This window comes from Lactuca serriola, chromosome 9, assembly GCF_051521515.1.
Source record: "Lactuca serriola cultivar US96UC23 chromosome 9, Lser_US96UC23_V15, whole genome shotgun sequence".
Lineage (NCBI taxonomy): Eukaryota > Viridiplantae > Streptophyta > Magnoliopsida > Asterales > Asteraceae > Lactuca > Lactuca serriola.
Genome location: NC_136416.1, coordinates 152413474 through 152429742, shown reverse-complemented (window position 1 = coordinate 152429742; position 16269 = coordinate 152413474). Strand labels below are relative to the sequence as shown.

Sequence of the window (16269 nt, the reverse complement as noted above, 5' to 3'; positions counted from 1 at the left end):
TCGTAGCCTCATGATATATTGGAGGAATTCTTAAAGATGATCGTGACTCCGTCTTGCACCGGCATGTGTCGACATCTCGAACTATGTGGTTTGGTTTCACATACTTCCTGGTTCGATCACTAGTCGCTTGTGAATCATCTTCCTTCTTCCAACTTAAGGTATTTTCCCGAATCTTCCCAACTTCCCTAAGGTCTTTGTTAAACTTCATCGATGATAGCATTCGAGACCTTGTTCTACTCCTTTCTATTGGTACGATGTGAATGATTTTACCTTTAGTAATATGCATCGTGTTATCACTTTCAAATGGCCATGGACATACTCCATCTAGGAATTCCATTCCTAATACTATGTTATAGTTGTCCATTGGTACGACTACTAGGTCAATGTTCCCTTCCCATTCAGCGATTTTCATGGGTACTCCCCTTGAAACTCCCAAGATAGGATTGGAGGGAGAATTGACAACCTTCAACTGGCCTTCTTCTTCAGGTAGTGGATTCCCAATCTCTTTGCTTCGTTTTCAGAAAGGAAGTTGTGAGTCGCATCTGAGTCTATTAGCGCTTTACTCTTTCCTCCATTCAACTTGGCTTCGACTAGCATGAGACTTCCTACCTTAGAACCACTCCCTTTTGATTCCCTTGTCTCGTCTTTTATCATAGAGTTCAGAAGTTGCATGGAACTCATGTGAGCTTCTTTTTCTTCTTCTTCTTGCAACACCATCGCATAAAATGTCTTTTTCTTCGGAAAGTCTCGGATCAAGTGAGCACCATCGCACAAGTAGCACTTGATCTCCTTTCGTTTTTCTCTTCAGTTTCTTCCTTCGACTGCTTTTCCTTTCGTATTCAAAGGTTTGGGTGTGTTTTGTTTTTGTTCTGGTTCTGACATAGTTTGTTCTCCCCCATTATTCTTCTTAACCGTGCTTTCTTTTCGAAATTCCATTAGATCTTCTACCACGACAATAGCTTCGTCGATGTCTTTGACATTTCTCCTCTTGAGCTCGTTGTAGGCCCAAGATTGTAGTTCATCCATGAAATAGAAAAGTTTGTCCTTCTCATGTATGTAGGGTAACTCTATCATCAAGCTCGTGAACTCGACTATATAGTCTCGGATGGATCCAATATGCTTTAGCCCACGAAGTTTCTTCATCGCTATGTCTTCAGCATTATGTGGGCAAAATTGTCTCTTAAGTTGCCTCTTGAATTATTCCCATGTGTCTATGGTATATAATCCTTTTTCAATATCACCATGCTTCCTTCGCCACCATAGAGTTGCACTCTCGCATAGATAAAGTACGGTTGTATCTACCTTCGTCTTGTCGTCCTTCACTTGACTTTGGGGTCGCACTTACCTCCATACTTCAATGGTTTGGGTGCCTTTGTGTGTGGCAACGTTCTTTCAAGGTCCCTCTGGCAATTACTGCCTTGCACAAGTTTACTTCGGCTTGTAATGCGTCTACCTTCTCACGGAACTCATTCCGCAAAGTGTTGATAAGTCTAAAGACTTCTTCCTTGACGACATCGATGCTCTCCTTCAGTCCATCGCTAGTGTCACTTATCTCAGCAACAAACTGATCGACGGTATCTTTCCATTCAAGGATCTCACCGACGTTAATCTTTGTCCTTGTAAGCTTGTTCTCTAAGCTTGCCAAGGCATCTATCGATTGGTCCCTCTTCTTGGACTTTCTTCATTTCTCCTCAACGACAGGGGGCACGTTTGCTACTTCACTACTTCCTCCTTCCATAGACATGATCTCTTGCTTGTACGAACTCTTGCTCTGATACCACTTGTCATGGGATGACTCTTTTAGACTACTCAATACCGTGTGCCACTTAGTGCTTCTCCAACTAAGTCAGGCTAACTTCGACGATCTAGATATACTAACGAACTTAAGAAGTAACAGTTATAACAATGGACACTTCAAGAAAACTTCTATTATATAACTCTTTACAAGGCAACTTCTTCATGATTCCTACAAATGAGGCATCCTTCCTATTTATAGGCGCCTTACACCTCCTTAAATGGAAGTTTCTAGGTCCAGATCATTCTTGACTAGTCTAGACTCTTCCTATTATATACATGGATTTAACAAGACTCTAGAATATGGTATACTTGTCTACGATGCTCTAGAAATCTCTAGGTCGTCCCAACATTATCTAAATCGTTCTTGTGTGATCTAGCGTGTTCTAGATCGTTCCAAAGTCTTCCGGGTCGTTCTAGCTTCGTTTAGTGTCTTCTTGATTATTCCAGATCGTTCTGATTTGTTCCACGGTCATCCATAATATTCTAGCGTCTTCCGGGGTCTCATAGAGTATTTTTGATCTCTCCGAAGACTTCTCAAGGATACTTGATTGTTTCGGAGTTCTCTAGAGGAACGTCGAATTTTACAGAAACTCGGCTGCTGCTGACATGGTTACGAACTTCCACACAGCTGAAAAAAGCAGAGTCTAGGTCTCGTGAAGATACATCTTAAGACCTTGGAGCTATGGCAAAAAATTTAGAACATTGATATACACACACTTTACATTTGCAATCTAGCTTCAACTACTTTATACAAAACAATATTAATTCATAAACTAGCTTATAAGCCACCACCTAAAAGTTGATTTTTAAACTCTGTCAAACAATGTCTAAACACATTAATACTTCGGCAAGCCATGCCGCAAAGGTGGGTTAGAAAACCATATTATAAGAACTAACCACATGTAAATGGCCTACATTCATACCTAAACATAATGTTCATGTCTATGTTTGTTCCGATATAAACAAGAAAATGACTCATATTCATCGACAAACATAAGTTATAAGTTATTTTCAAATGGTTGTGTGATTAAGCCATATAATTTATATGCCTTTGATCTATATCTCATGTGATGCATAAGGTATAGAACCATTTGGCAGGTGCAAATACAAACTCTTTTTGCAAAGAGATCTACAAAATAAATTTAAAAAATTTGGAAAAAAATTAATATAAAACTACATCATTACTACCGTCTTTGCTTATATGCACCAAAACAAACAAACAAACAAACAAACTGCACAATTCATCAAATGATAACATAATACAAATTGAATACATCAAAAGAAAAAAAAATCCAAAAATCCATCTTCTCTCATAAACAAGTGCATTCAAAGCATGTACAACAATAACGACACATCACCATGTCATCATCATTAGTCTAATACGGGAAACAAACAAAGCCTTCAACTTCCAAAATCCCAAACAAAAAAAGAAAAATGAACAAATAGAAGCAGCATTTATCTCAAATTCTAAATACCTTATGCCGAATCAAAATAAAAAAGGAAACAAAAGATTATATATATTAAAGAAAAAAAAAACAAAAAAGGGATTTAGAACATAATAAAATCATAGTATGTATCTAAATTATGAACCGTTATTTGGTTTTTGGGCAGGTGGGGGCGGCTGCCCGGCTAGCCAACCCCATACCCCACCTGAGCTCTGTTTTTGTTTTGCATAAGCTTCTTCTGAAGCCGCCTTTTGTCTTTGAAGAATTTCAAGTTCTTTTTGCAACGTGTCCATTGTTTGTAGCTTTTGTCTCAACTCAGCAACATCCACCTGTTTATTTTTCATCATTTCATAATTAAAAAACACTCAAATTAAATAAATAAATAAAATGTTATTTCTTGCATTCAGCCCCTTCATCTTACCTCTAGTTTAAAACATCTCGACTGTTCTGCAGCAAGTTGACCACGTACAGACTGGAGTTCCTGTAAATAATTCACAAATGAAGTTGGATTTTTATTGTCAAATGTCAATAATAAAAAAAAGTTTTTTTTTTTTTTTACCTTGTATAATTCTGTGTTCTTGGATTCAGCTTCTATGAGTTCTTGTTTAAGTTCAAGTGATTGTGACTTTTCTTTATTAAGTTGAGATTCTAGTTCTTCCTTTTCTGCCTTAAGCCTAGAGATTAAACCTTCACTCACTTCCTCAACTTCATTTGTCTGCAACAACTAATTGTATTTGTAACATATTTATTTACAACAACTAATAATAATTAATATTGTTACCTGTGGTTCATTATGATTATTATTATTATCCATACTGATTTCCCTAATTTTTCCATCTTGACCACCTTCAAATTCTAACTCAACATCTCTAGTGCCATTTGTTGCATTTTGTACACCAGAACCACTATCAAGGGCAGGTATCCCAGACATTGTTGCTTGCAAAGTTGATTTGTGACTCGGTTTCAGTAAGTTCACCTATTTAATAATAAACATCAGAAAACAAGAATTATGATTTTATGAAGTTTCACTTCACTTCACTTCCTACCTCATTGTTGTATCGCCCATTGTATCCTCCAAAAGAAACTAAAACATCTTCACCGTTGTATGAGCTCAACACCAAACTCAACCCCTACACATATCATATTGACACTTGGCATCATTTCATTTCTCAATGCCTTTCTTTATTTCATAGCATAACACAAAGCAGGCTATATACTGTGTTTGACATGCACTGGACTGGGACTCTGGGACTGAGACCTAGACCGAAGTCAATGAGACAAAAAAAAAAAAATTGCAATCTCTTGTCCCACTCAAAAAGGTGGGACATGAACTCGCTCTCAATCTCTTGTATGTGCAAAAAGACGTAAATGCCCTCCTCATCCTCATCGTGGAAACTAGCCCTAGAAAGCTTATCCAGTACTGTCCAATCGAGTCCGGCTGCGTTTCTTACATGGGATGGGACTAGACTACACAGGCTTTCTAGGGCTATTTTCTATAATGAGGATGAGAAGGGCATTTATGTCTTTTTGCACATACAAGAGATTGAGAGTGAATCCATGTCCCACCTTTTTGAGTGGGACAAAAAATTGCAATTTTTTTTTGTCTCATTGACTTCGGTCTAGGTCTCAGTCTCAGTCCAGTGCATGTCAAACACAGTACAGTCTGTTCTATTCTGTCATATCCTATCTTGAACCAAAGAAAATCATAAAATTAATACTTCTTGCAAAAAAAAAAATAATAAATAAATAAATACCTCACTGGCAAGAGGAACACGTCCTTCAGCAGTTGTTACAACCGACCAAGACAAAGTAGACATGTTAAGGACAACGGTTTCCGAAACTCCTACAAAATAAAGCAATAATTTAATTATATGACCCAAGAAAAAGAAAATAATGTTTAATTCTGAAATACATCATTATAATTTATGCATACCACTCTTGTTATCTCCACCACCCACAATGAACCAACTCTCGCCAACTGTGACGCCAGCATGGCCAGCTCGTGGACTTGGTATCTCTCCTTGTTGACTTGGCCTTGACCATTCCATCTATAAAAAATCCATAACATAAATAATTATAAGCAAAGTTTAAATTTCACATAAGGATATTATTAAAACATCAGATATGATTTACGTTATGTTATGTTATGTTATGTTATGTTTATCTCACAGTTTTTAAATCAAGAACATGAAGATCATTGAAACATGTTGCATGAGTTCCACCACCAAATATTAGAAGATATCTCTCTGCATGCACAGCTGCAGCATGATCAGACCTTGGAGAAGGTGACACGCCTCTGCAATAAATACCAATCTACTTTCATTTATTTGTGTTTTATAAGTTTTTATAATAAGAACAAATGAAAGTATGATGTTATAATAAAAAAGTAGGCCATTTTGTTAACTTACATTGTGTCGATTTCATCCCAAGTCATGGTTTCTAAGTCTAGAATGTGAAGGTCATTCAAGAGAGTTCGGTTTGCATCTTGTCCACCAAAAATGACTAAAGTACCCCCCACAACTGTAACTGATTGACCTCCACGTGAAACCTGCAATAGTAACACAAAACAGAAATATGTTTAAAAATGGTTGAGTTTTGTTGTTTGATTTCTTGCATAAATTTGCCGAATATGTTGAGAAGGGTAAAATGGTCATTTTACTTTCATTCAGTCCAAAAAAAGAAACAGTATTTGTTCATATAAAACTTACTCCAAACAGACATCGTTTATGCAATGCATAAACAAAGTTGCATATTCGGAGTAATAATATTTTACTTTTCATGTGTATAATTTTTATAGTTTTGGAATATTGTTTGATGCTAATGTCTAATGGAAATAAAAACTAATGGAAAATGATTAAGAGCACATACAGGAGGTTTTCCATAGGTCTTCATAGTTGACCAAGTATTCGTTTGCAGATCAAATGCCTTCACTGTTTCAATAAAATTAAAAAGATATAAATTATACATATAAGAACAAATAGCTATATATTGCAATTAAGTTATGTTTGATAGTAAAAATGAAAACAAGGATCAAATTCAAACAAACCATTAACAACTTCAGAAGGATCCTTTGAATGTCCTGCAATTGATATAAGCTTATTCCCTTCCCATGGTATCTACAAAATCAACAATCTTAATTATTTACAATTTTATAAAATCATTGCTCGATAAATTTTTATAAAAAAAAGATCTTGATACTGACCAAAGAATGCCCTGCACAAGGAGTTACTATGACTGAAGCCTCGGAATTTGGTTTGACTTCAACCTTTGACCATGTCCAATTTCGTAAATTAAGTGTTTGAAGATCATTTAAGTAACGCCCATTATGGTTTCCACCAAATACATACATTTTATCATCAACAACAGCTGCTGCATGCTGTCAATTTCAGAAGTTGAGAAAAAAGGTAAAATAAAAGAAAAAGAATGTTATAAAATGAATAAATGGAAGTAGGATGCTATAACTAATACCTCATATCTGGGCTTTGGGCGGGTCCCAGATACAGTAGGGGCAACCCATTGATCATAAACACTAACAGATCCAAATCCTTCCACCATTATATCTTTATCATGAGTTTCTACAGAGTTTCCATTTTCAGTAGGAATGCTTTTTGTTTCAGGTAAACTAATTTCATTCTTGATGGATAAATCTGCCTTTGGATCATGCTACATCACAAAAGGACATAACATAAGTTAAAATGTTGTTAATTTGTTCATTATAGCATATCCTATTTATTTACAAAAGGATTGTTGTTATAAGTTATACTAGAAATAGCAAAAGGTTTTGTAGACTCACATTCATCTCTACATCTATAACAGGCTCTGAGATATAGTTTGCTGCCCTTGAATACCATCCTGGATCTTCTTCCTACTCAAAAGATAAACATAAAACAAAATTAATCAAGATTCTAGAGCATATATATATATATATATATATATATATATATATATATATATATATATATATATATATATATATATTCCAGTTTAAGATATATATCATGTAAAATATACCTCCAATATCTTCACAAAGAGGCGCATAGCTTCAATGGAAGCCATGTTTCCAAGACCATTCCAACTGCAATAGAAATAAGAAATAAACTTGGGTATGAAGAATGTAATCTTGAAATAGAAATGAAATTGGGTAATGAAGAACGAGTGTTAAAATTGTGACAAAAGGCTTGATTCATATTAGGGTTTAGACTTAAGGAAATCAGATTGATATAAAGTATAAACAAACCTTGTCCATTTGCTTTGTTCTACAGGACTCCAACCTCTTGGTTTTGGTAAAGTACAAGGTCCAACAGTTGCCTGATTTGAAACAAAACTTAGATCCATTAATTTAACTGAGATGATAAATCAGTAAAGCATGAAAACAATGTGATCAATTGCAAAATTATCATTAGCTTTCATAAAACATATTTGAATTTAGAATCAAGCTAAGAGTATGCAAGTTCAATTATCATTAGGTTCCACAAGATTCTCAATCCAAAATTCCTAAAGTTAACATTTTGTACTGTGTTGCAGCCATTCACTCCATTTGAAAATGAATAATTGACACCAAAGCTTTGATTTTAAAGTACTAGGTTTGAGGTCAAAATCAGGTTCTAACTCTTTCTCTTGAAAGAGGGGTTTATCACATACAGATATTCAATATAAATTACATTGGAGGTTGTAGCTAATGCAAGCATAATTGTAGTATTACGATGGATCTATCATTTCACATCAATAGCAAAAGAAACAAAAAAAATCACAAAGCACGCTTAAATTTTCGTTTTTTCGATCCGAAACAATAAAATTTCCAATTGTATAAAACACATAGCAAATTAGCAACCTTATCTAATACCTACCTTTCCTAGTAATAACAATAAACCCAGAGCTAATGAAGTTCAAAGCAAGTAATTTAATAATAGAAGACAAATATTGTTAGATCAATTGAAATGATTTCGGGAAAATTGAGCAATTGAGAATTATGGAGAAAGATGCTCATAAACGAAACCGAATGCAAAATAAAAACCTGTTGATACAAGGCGTAAAGCAAAAGAGCGACGTCGTTAGAGAATTTGGAGGTGACCCCTTTGGAAGATGAATTGGGGGAGCCACCGAAGCCGGCGTAAGTAGCGGCGGCGAAGAAACGATCTGGGTATGCGAGGCCAGAGCTTGCCCTCGCCATCGCCATTTTTCTTGATCTTAATCGATCAGATCAGATCAGATCGGATCGATATCGATGAGGAAGATGACACCCAGAAGACGTTAGGTGTGATTTAAGCAGTAATTTAAGAATGAAGTGAGATTTGAATTGAATTTGGGGCGAAGATGGTAAGTGCGGAGGAGTGCTGCCTAGCTGAGAAAAATATTGTTGTTATTCCATTCAAGTCTAGAATAAAAAATGGTTCTCTTACACGAAAGCCATTAATTCCAAATATTAGGATTGCTTAAATACATTTTTTTCATTAGTTATTGTTGACATAAAGAATGTTATTATTTTATTAGAAGGCCAAAAAAATAATGTTGAATTTACTCAGGTCCACTTTAGCCAAACAACCCTCACTAGGTATTAAGGATTGTCGAGTTGGGAAAGAAAAAGAAGAAGGGACGAAGGGGGAGAAGACAAAGGGAAGGAAATAGAGACTCTATTTCCTCTACAACTTGTTATTGGGTTGGCTCGTCAAACTCGACATGCCAAACTTAAGGGTCAATGTTTGCCTAGGTGGGTATCGTCGAGTAGGTGCTCAAGCTGGTCCTTCTAGCTTAAATTAACAAACAAAGTAAGTAGTTTTATAGTATTTGATCAATTTTAATTTTAACTTTTAGTTTAACTATGTTATTTTAAATTAGCATCTGGTAACCTCCTCCCATAGTTGTGACAACTAACAAGTGTTACAGAAGTTGTTATTGAGATCATCATGATCAAAGCATCTTGAAACATAAAAAATATATTTACATCCATCAATTAACCATTCAGTTAACAATAAATAGTTTAAAACATGAAAAATAAATCTTCAATGCATCATTTAACAATAATCGATTCAAAAGGGGTTTTCTAAGGTTCATATGCGATCTACATAGTTAGCCCAAGATAAAATATTATAACTTTTAAAAAAAATAGTACTGATCTTACGATCTAACCTCTATCTTACCTAAAAACAATCCAAGTATGATCGATATCGATTTATCTAGATGGGATCATAGGATCATACAATCTTACAATCATAAGAATGATTTTAACAACCTTAATTGCAGCTACCCTTCAATATTATTAGGACATACACATGGTGCTTGATGACATGCTTGTTAAAATATAACACTTGAAAAAAAAAGGCCTTATAATGTTGGTTCAAGAATGAGAGATGAGAAAAGGGTTTGAACTAATTGTTGGGTTTTCTATGCATCTATACACGAAATTTAGGCAACAAAAGCAATTAAAATAACCCTAAGTGTACATGCACCTTAAGATCTACGTTTTACTATTATAGCAACCTACTTTCAAAACTATGAATTTAAACTACCAATAGGGATAAGATTACTAACCTTTGAAGTAAAATTGTATTTAATTTTGATTCACTTGAAGATCTTGAAGTTTTGGTTGCTTCTGGAAGGATCTAGCACCCAAAATAAGAATGCATCTAAAGGCTCACACCTAAAAGTCTAAACACTAAAATACAAGGAGAGGAGAGAGCACTTGAGAAAATCAAATTATCTAGCTACAAGGAAGAGAAAGAAAGAAATTTATGAAGACTCAAATGGTTTATTTATAATTGAACAAACGTGCAGAGAAAGCATATTTAAATTAATTAAATAATCAAATTTAATCTGTATTTAAATCATTTCCATATATCAGTTAAGGATGTAAATATATGTTTTCATAGATTCTAGAATGTTCCTCTTGATCAACTATTGAACAATTAACATCCAGTCCCTACACATTTAATCAATTCCAAATTAATTCAAATTAATTTTAACAAGTTTCTAGTTAGTTTATCAAGCTATGATAAATTAATAAACTATTTATCTTACAATCTTAAATCATTTTCTAGCTATTTTAGCTCTTGAAGGCAACCCTAAAATGACTTTGTTATTATTACCAAAGTTATACCAATTAGTTATGACATTAGACACCCATTTCTAATAGTATCCCACTTAGACAAGTCATAACTGATACTCCAAATGCTCGTTAAACAGCACAACTAAACCCACTGAAGCACTTCCTAGGTTTCCGACCTCACCCTGCCACCAGCTGGTGAAGAACTCCCCATAATGTCAGTTACCCACCTCATGAATACAATCACATGCAACAAAGCTTAGATAATCCTTCGAGTAAAAGACTCGTCCCTACAACAGTTAGACCGAAAGGAGAGCTGTGCAATAGGGTCAAATCCGCCACTCTGAGATTATCCAACCCTCGTCACATGTGCCTTGACGTATTCACTTAGTAGCTAACTCACATCACTTAAGAGTTCCACAAAGCACAAAACAAGCAACAGTCGTGCAGTAGGACTCCAATCCATAGCATAACTAAGAACATCCAACTCATATACTATAAATCATGCTAGGAACTTCCACTCTCGCTGTCAGCTGCCTTATGCAGGCAAATTATACACAATATTTGATCAAATAGATTGTCGAATAAAAGATTCTATCATAGGACTACAACCAAACGAGGAATAGGAAATAAGGCCAAATCAATCATTCTAGGGCTATATATGAAGAATTTGTTTTAAAGATATCGTATTAAATACATACCTCATCAAACATTTTTGTTTTTTTGTTCTTTCGAACAATTTCTATGTTATATTTTCCTAACATAGACACCTTTAAAATTTTAGATAGACACCCTCATAATTAATAAATAGACATCTTTATAATTTTTACATTTATACAAAACTTATATATATATATATATATATATATATATATATATATATCATGAGGTGGTTAACAAATAAAAGTAAATCTTAACATAGATTGATTCTCATTAAAAAAAAAAGATATAGTTCTTCTATTAAAAAATTCAATATTCAAATTGTTATTTTTTACATTAAAGCCTTAAAGGAATTGATAATAACTAAGAAAGAGATATGGTTATCGGATTCGATTCCATCTTACTAGAATAGTCTACCAACAAAAGAAACTATTCTTATTTGATTGAAGTTACAGCTTAGAATAACCTCAGTTGATTTAATTATGATACAAAGAAGAAAAATGATCGAATAATCATTGTATAATGAAAATAGAATAACCGCCTATTTTTTTGTGTTGTGTACTTAGGGGTATACATTATACAATTCTTCTTTATAAATATCAAAATGTATCTTCGGTTTTTAATTCATTAAGCTAACAATGGACCGGTGGACAAAACACAAAACAAGCAACAGTCGTGCAGTAGGACTCCAATCCATAGCATAACTAAGAACATCCAACTCATATACTATAAATCATGCTAGGAACTTCCACTCTCGCTGTCAGCTGCCTTATGCAGGCAAATTATACACAATATTTGATCAAATAGACTGTCGAATAAAAGATTCTATCATAGGACTACAACCAAACGAGGAATAGGAAATAAGGCCAAATCAATCATTCTAGGGCTATATATGAAGAATTTGTTTTAAAGATATCGTATTAAATACATACCTCATCAAACATTTTTGTTTTTTTGTTCTTTCGAACAATTTCTATGTTATATTTTCCTAACATAGACACCTTTAAAATTTTAGATAGACACCCTCATAATTAATAAATAGACATCTTTATAATTTTTACATTTATACAAAACTTATATATATATATATATATATATATATATATATATATATATATATATATATATCATGAGGTGGTTAACAAATAAAAGTAAATCTTAACATAGATTGATTCTCATTAAAAAAAAAAAAGATATAGTTCTTCTATTAAAAAATTCAATATTCAAATTGTTATTTTTTACATTAAAGCCTTAAAGGAATTGATAATAACTAAGAAAGAGATATGGTTATCGGATTCGATTCCATCTTACTAGAATAGTCTACCAACAAAAGAAACTATTCTTATTTGATTGAAGTTACAGCTTAGAATAACCTCAGTTGATTTAATTATGATACAAAGAAGAAAAATGATCGAATAATCATTGTATAATGAAAATAGAATAACCGCCTATTTTTTTGTGTTGTGTACTTAGGGGTATACATTATACAATTCTTCTTTATAAATATCAAAATGTATCTTCGGTTTTTAATTCATTAAGCTAACAATGGACCGGTGGACATGGATTTGTTTGCTAAGAGCATACGGTATGGACAACGAGAAATGGTATTATTGATGATGTGGAACCCCATAACCTAGTCATAACAAGATGAACACCACCCTCCCCCCCCCCCCCCCTTTTTTTTTTGTTAAGAGGGTGTTATGGCATATCTCATTTGTGACGAAGACAAGATGCAACGGAAAGTTTAATTGGTTGTTTCCTTTATCAACCAATTAAATATTTTTCTTTATTTCTCTCTTTACCTCTTAATATGTTATAACATGAGGAACATCATTTCCCCCTTAATGTAATGTAATGGTGATGTTATGGTTGAGGTGACATATGAATTTGGTGTTATAACGTGACATATACCTAATGCTCTAAGTTGTTTACAAAAAGTGAATCTAATTTGAAAATTCATTTTTAATTTAGAAAACCCAAACTCTCACGCTGTTTCAATTTCATTTTTTTTATTTTTATATTTTATACTTTATTTTTATTTTCTATGTTTCTTTGTTAGCCAAGTCAGTAAAATTTTACAATAACAATTAACAAATGATATACTAAAGATGATTAGTAGCGGAGCTTGAACTTTTGATTTGTAGGGGCGAAAGTATAATATGTATAAAAATTCGAGGACGAAGGAGGGGGGAGCCCAAATTTTATCTTTTTAGGCCTAATACATATAAAATTTAATAGGTATGGACTACTTATAACTAAAAAAAAAGGGAGAAGAGGGGCACAACCCATTGTGAGCCTAAAGAAGCTCAACCCCTGAATCTTTATTGTAGGTCGATAAATACAACTTAAATAATTTAAATTTAGCAACCCTAATATATTAACTTATATGTATAAAATTTTATCTTTTTAGGCATAATATATATATATATATATATATATATATATATATATATATATATATATATATATATATATATATATATACATAAAAGTTAATAGGTATGAACTACTTATACCAAAAAAAACAGGGAGAAGGGGGGCACAACCCATTCTGACCCTAAAGAACCTCAACCCCTAAATCTTTATTGTAAGTCGATAAATACAAGTTAAAAGGGGGGGGGGGGGGGGGGGGGAGCCCAAGTTTTATCTTTTTAGGCCTAATACGTATACAATTTAATAGGTATGGACTACTTATAACCAAAAAAACAGGAAGAAGTGGGGCACAATCCATTCTGACCCTAAAGAAGCTCAACCCCTGAATCTTTATTGTAAGTCAATAAATACAAGTTAGGGAGGAGCCCAAATTTTATCTTTTTAGGCCTAATACGTATAAGATTTAATAGGTATGAACTACCTATAACCAAAAAAACAGGGAAAAGCGGGGTACAACCCATTCTGACCTTAATGAAGCTCAACCACTTTATCTTTATTGTAAGTCGATAAATACAAGTTAAATAATTTTAATTTAGCAACCCTAATCAATTAACGTATATGTAGCGCGTGTTCGTCACGAAGCGTTTCAGAATGTTTGAGAACTTCTAGCGTTTGACAAAACGCTCTGTTCTGAATAGAACTCTTCGTTTGACACTACAAGCTTTTAACGTTTAATTTGAACAAAACGTTTCAAATATAAATGTTACTTCATGTAGCATTTAATAATACGCTACAAACTACAATGTACCCGCTACTAGCTAATTTTGTCGAATAGGTCCATAAACTATCGTAGTTTTTTGTAGTTTGTTCAATTTGTTTTCTTTTCTCAGCAAATTAATTTTTCACATCAATTAAATTAGACCCTTGTATATTTTTAGCAAATTAATTTTTCACATCACTTAAATTAGATCCTCGTAAGTTTGAATCAAGAATTTGATACTAATAAAAATTAAAAAATAATAAAATAATTCTGAAAAAAAAAAAGAAAGAAAGAGAACTCACGTTATGCGTTCTTTGAAACAAAAAGTATTAAAACATCAATGTTAATTTCATAATTCAATTCTTCAAATCAACTCAACCTATGCATCCCATTTATATTAACATGGGAATACACTGTATGAAAGTGAAAGAGTTTTCCACAAAACGTGACATACATTCATAGAGAAGTTAGGCTAAAAGAATCAGCAATCTTATAAAAATCCTGTTTAAGCATAGGCCATGCCGATTCCGGTGTTTGCGCATTCAGAGTGAACAAACGTCCCTCACGAGCACAACAAACCGCCACATTATGCCGGCTAAACGACGGACTTTCAACCGCAAATTCTAACACATAATACTTCACTTTCTTCACTTCATCTTCTCTAAGATCTGTTTTTATGAGTCTTCCTTTAATCTCCGGCCTCCGGCCAGATCCTGTAATCTTTCTGACGATTGCTTCTCCTACCTCCTCCGGACCTCCAAATGCTTCAATTCTATCAATAACCCAACAAAGATACTGAATTTTAGCATGTTTGATCTTTGTTTAGAGAGTGGATTTGAAATGATATGATACGACTTACGAGAAATCAAGAGCAACAGGGGAGACGACCACACTGACGTTGAGCTCGCCGCTTGACCCTGGTGGACCGAAGGCCACAATCGGTTCGTTTACATTTCTCCGGCGGTTCACCGGCGGCAAATCAAGTGATCTTTCCAGCTCCGCCTTACCAGCTGCTCTGTACAACAACGTCTGGTCTCCAACCCAATTTGCTGGGTATATAAATTCTGGGCATCATTGCAACACAACAATCATAAAGTCAAATTGTAAGGTCAATGAACTGATTTTCAACATCAAATTTACTATATTTTAGAGAAAAGGCTTACAATGGAATTGAAGTTTTGAAAAGGATTAGAAATCGAAAAGTTGGGTTTATGTTTTGGAATGAAATCCATGTTCGATTTTCGATTGAATTTCATATAGTTTTGACTTGATAGTTAACATAGATATATGAGCTTAACTAACCAAATCCTTCTTCAGATTTGATGCAGCGGCTGTAACCTTTGATGGGATAAAGCACATCAAGTTTGAGATTCCGGGCAGCCTCCGGCGACAAACCAAGAAGGAAACTAGTTGTACCGGCGAAGTTGGCACCGACGGCAACTAGAGAAGCTGATCCGATCCCAGTTAGAAGCCGCCGTCTGAATGCCGTTGCTAATGGCAAGAATTGTTCCGCCGGTAATTTGTTGGACGGGATTGCAGTCTCCTGGAATTCAACTTTCCGGTCACCGGGATTTTGTTGGTTCATATAAGTCCGGTGGAGGAAGTTCTGATGAATGGACATTGTTCCGACAGTTGTTTTGTTCATCGGGTGTTTGAGCCAAGCTTATCCTCTGTTTGGCTGAGATTTTCGCCGTTTGCATAGAAACTGATCCAACCAACCAGATCATGCCACGTCATTTTATGAAGAAAAGAGCAAAATAATATTCATTTGAGGTATTTAAGTTTGATTTATTTCTACCAATTTTTTTTTTTAATTTGCATACTTTACTGAAATATAGTTATTTTTGGACTAATTTAACATTCAAAGAAGACTGAAATTCAAACTAAATCATTCGGGATGAATTCATATTTAATAGAGACATGATTCTTATATAAATTACCCAAATTCATATTTTACGGAAACATGATTCTTAGACAAGAAGTCGATGTGGGTTATACAGTTGGGATAGGGTGGTACCGGCCGTACCGTCAAGAAACGTTACTGTGAACAGCATGCTTAACAATTGGGAGGCTTTATTTCATTCGAATGGATTGGTGAACTTGTAAGTTAATTCACATTCAAACTAATTTTGACAATTTAGTGACATGCATAAAGAAATAAGAGAATTGATTCCTCCTACCCAAGTTGTTAAGAT

General features: G+C 34.0%; 2 protein-coding genes across 2 annotated transcripts; both read right to left on the bottom strand.

The window, feature by feature from the left end:
• Positions 1 to 3078: 3078 nt before the first annotated feature.
• Positions 3079 to 8634, bottom strand: ACBP4 (acyl-CoA binding protein 4). Its single transcript, XM_079019296.1, has 17 exons — positions 8257 to 8634; positions 7480 to 7550; positions 7254 to 7317; positions 7036 to 7107; positions 6711 to 6905; positions 6445 to 6618; positions 6289 to 6358; positions 6111 to 6172; positions 5651 to 5790; positions 5412 to 5538; positions 5176 to 5290; positions 4997 to 5085; positions 4289 to 4372; positions 4024 to 4218; positions 3802 to 3957; positions 3664 to 3723; positions 3079 to 3571 (listed from the first exon to the last, which is right to left on the bottom strand). Exons 1-17 carry the CDS (start codon positions 8416 to 8418, stop codon positions 3380 to 3382), a joined length of 2028 nt encoding a protein of 675 aa, XP_078875422.1. The 5' UTR covers positions 8419 to 8634; the 3' UTR covers positions 3079 to 3379.
• A 5767-nt stretch (positions 8635 to 14401) lies between these two features.
• On the bottom strand, positions 14402 to 15749 carry LOC145074305 (Photosystem II reaction center PsbP family protein). The gene is made up of 3 exons (XM_079020707.1): positions 15377 to 15749; positions 14934 to 15138; positions 14402 to 14846 (listed from the first exon to the last, which is right to left on the bottom strand). Exons 1-3 carry the CDS (start codon positions 15717 to 15719, stop codon positions 14531 to 14533), a joined length of 864 nt encoding a protein of 287 aa, XP_078876833.1. The 5' UTR covers positions 15720 to 15749; the 3' UTR covers positions 14402 to 14530.
• Between the last annotated feature and the right edge of the window lie 520 nt (positions 15750 to 16269).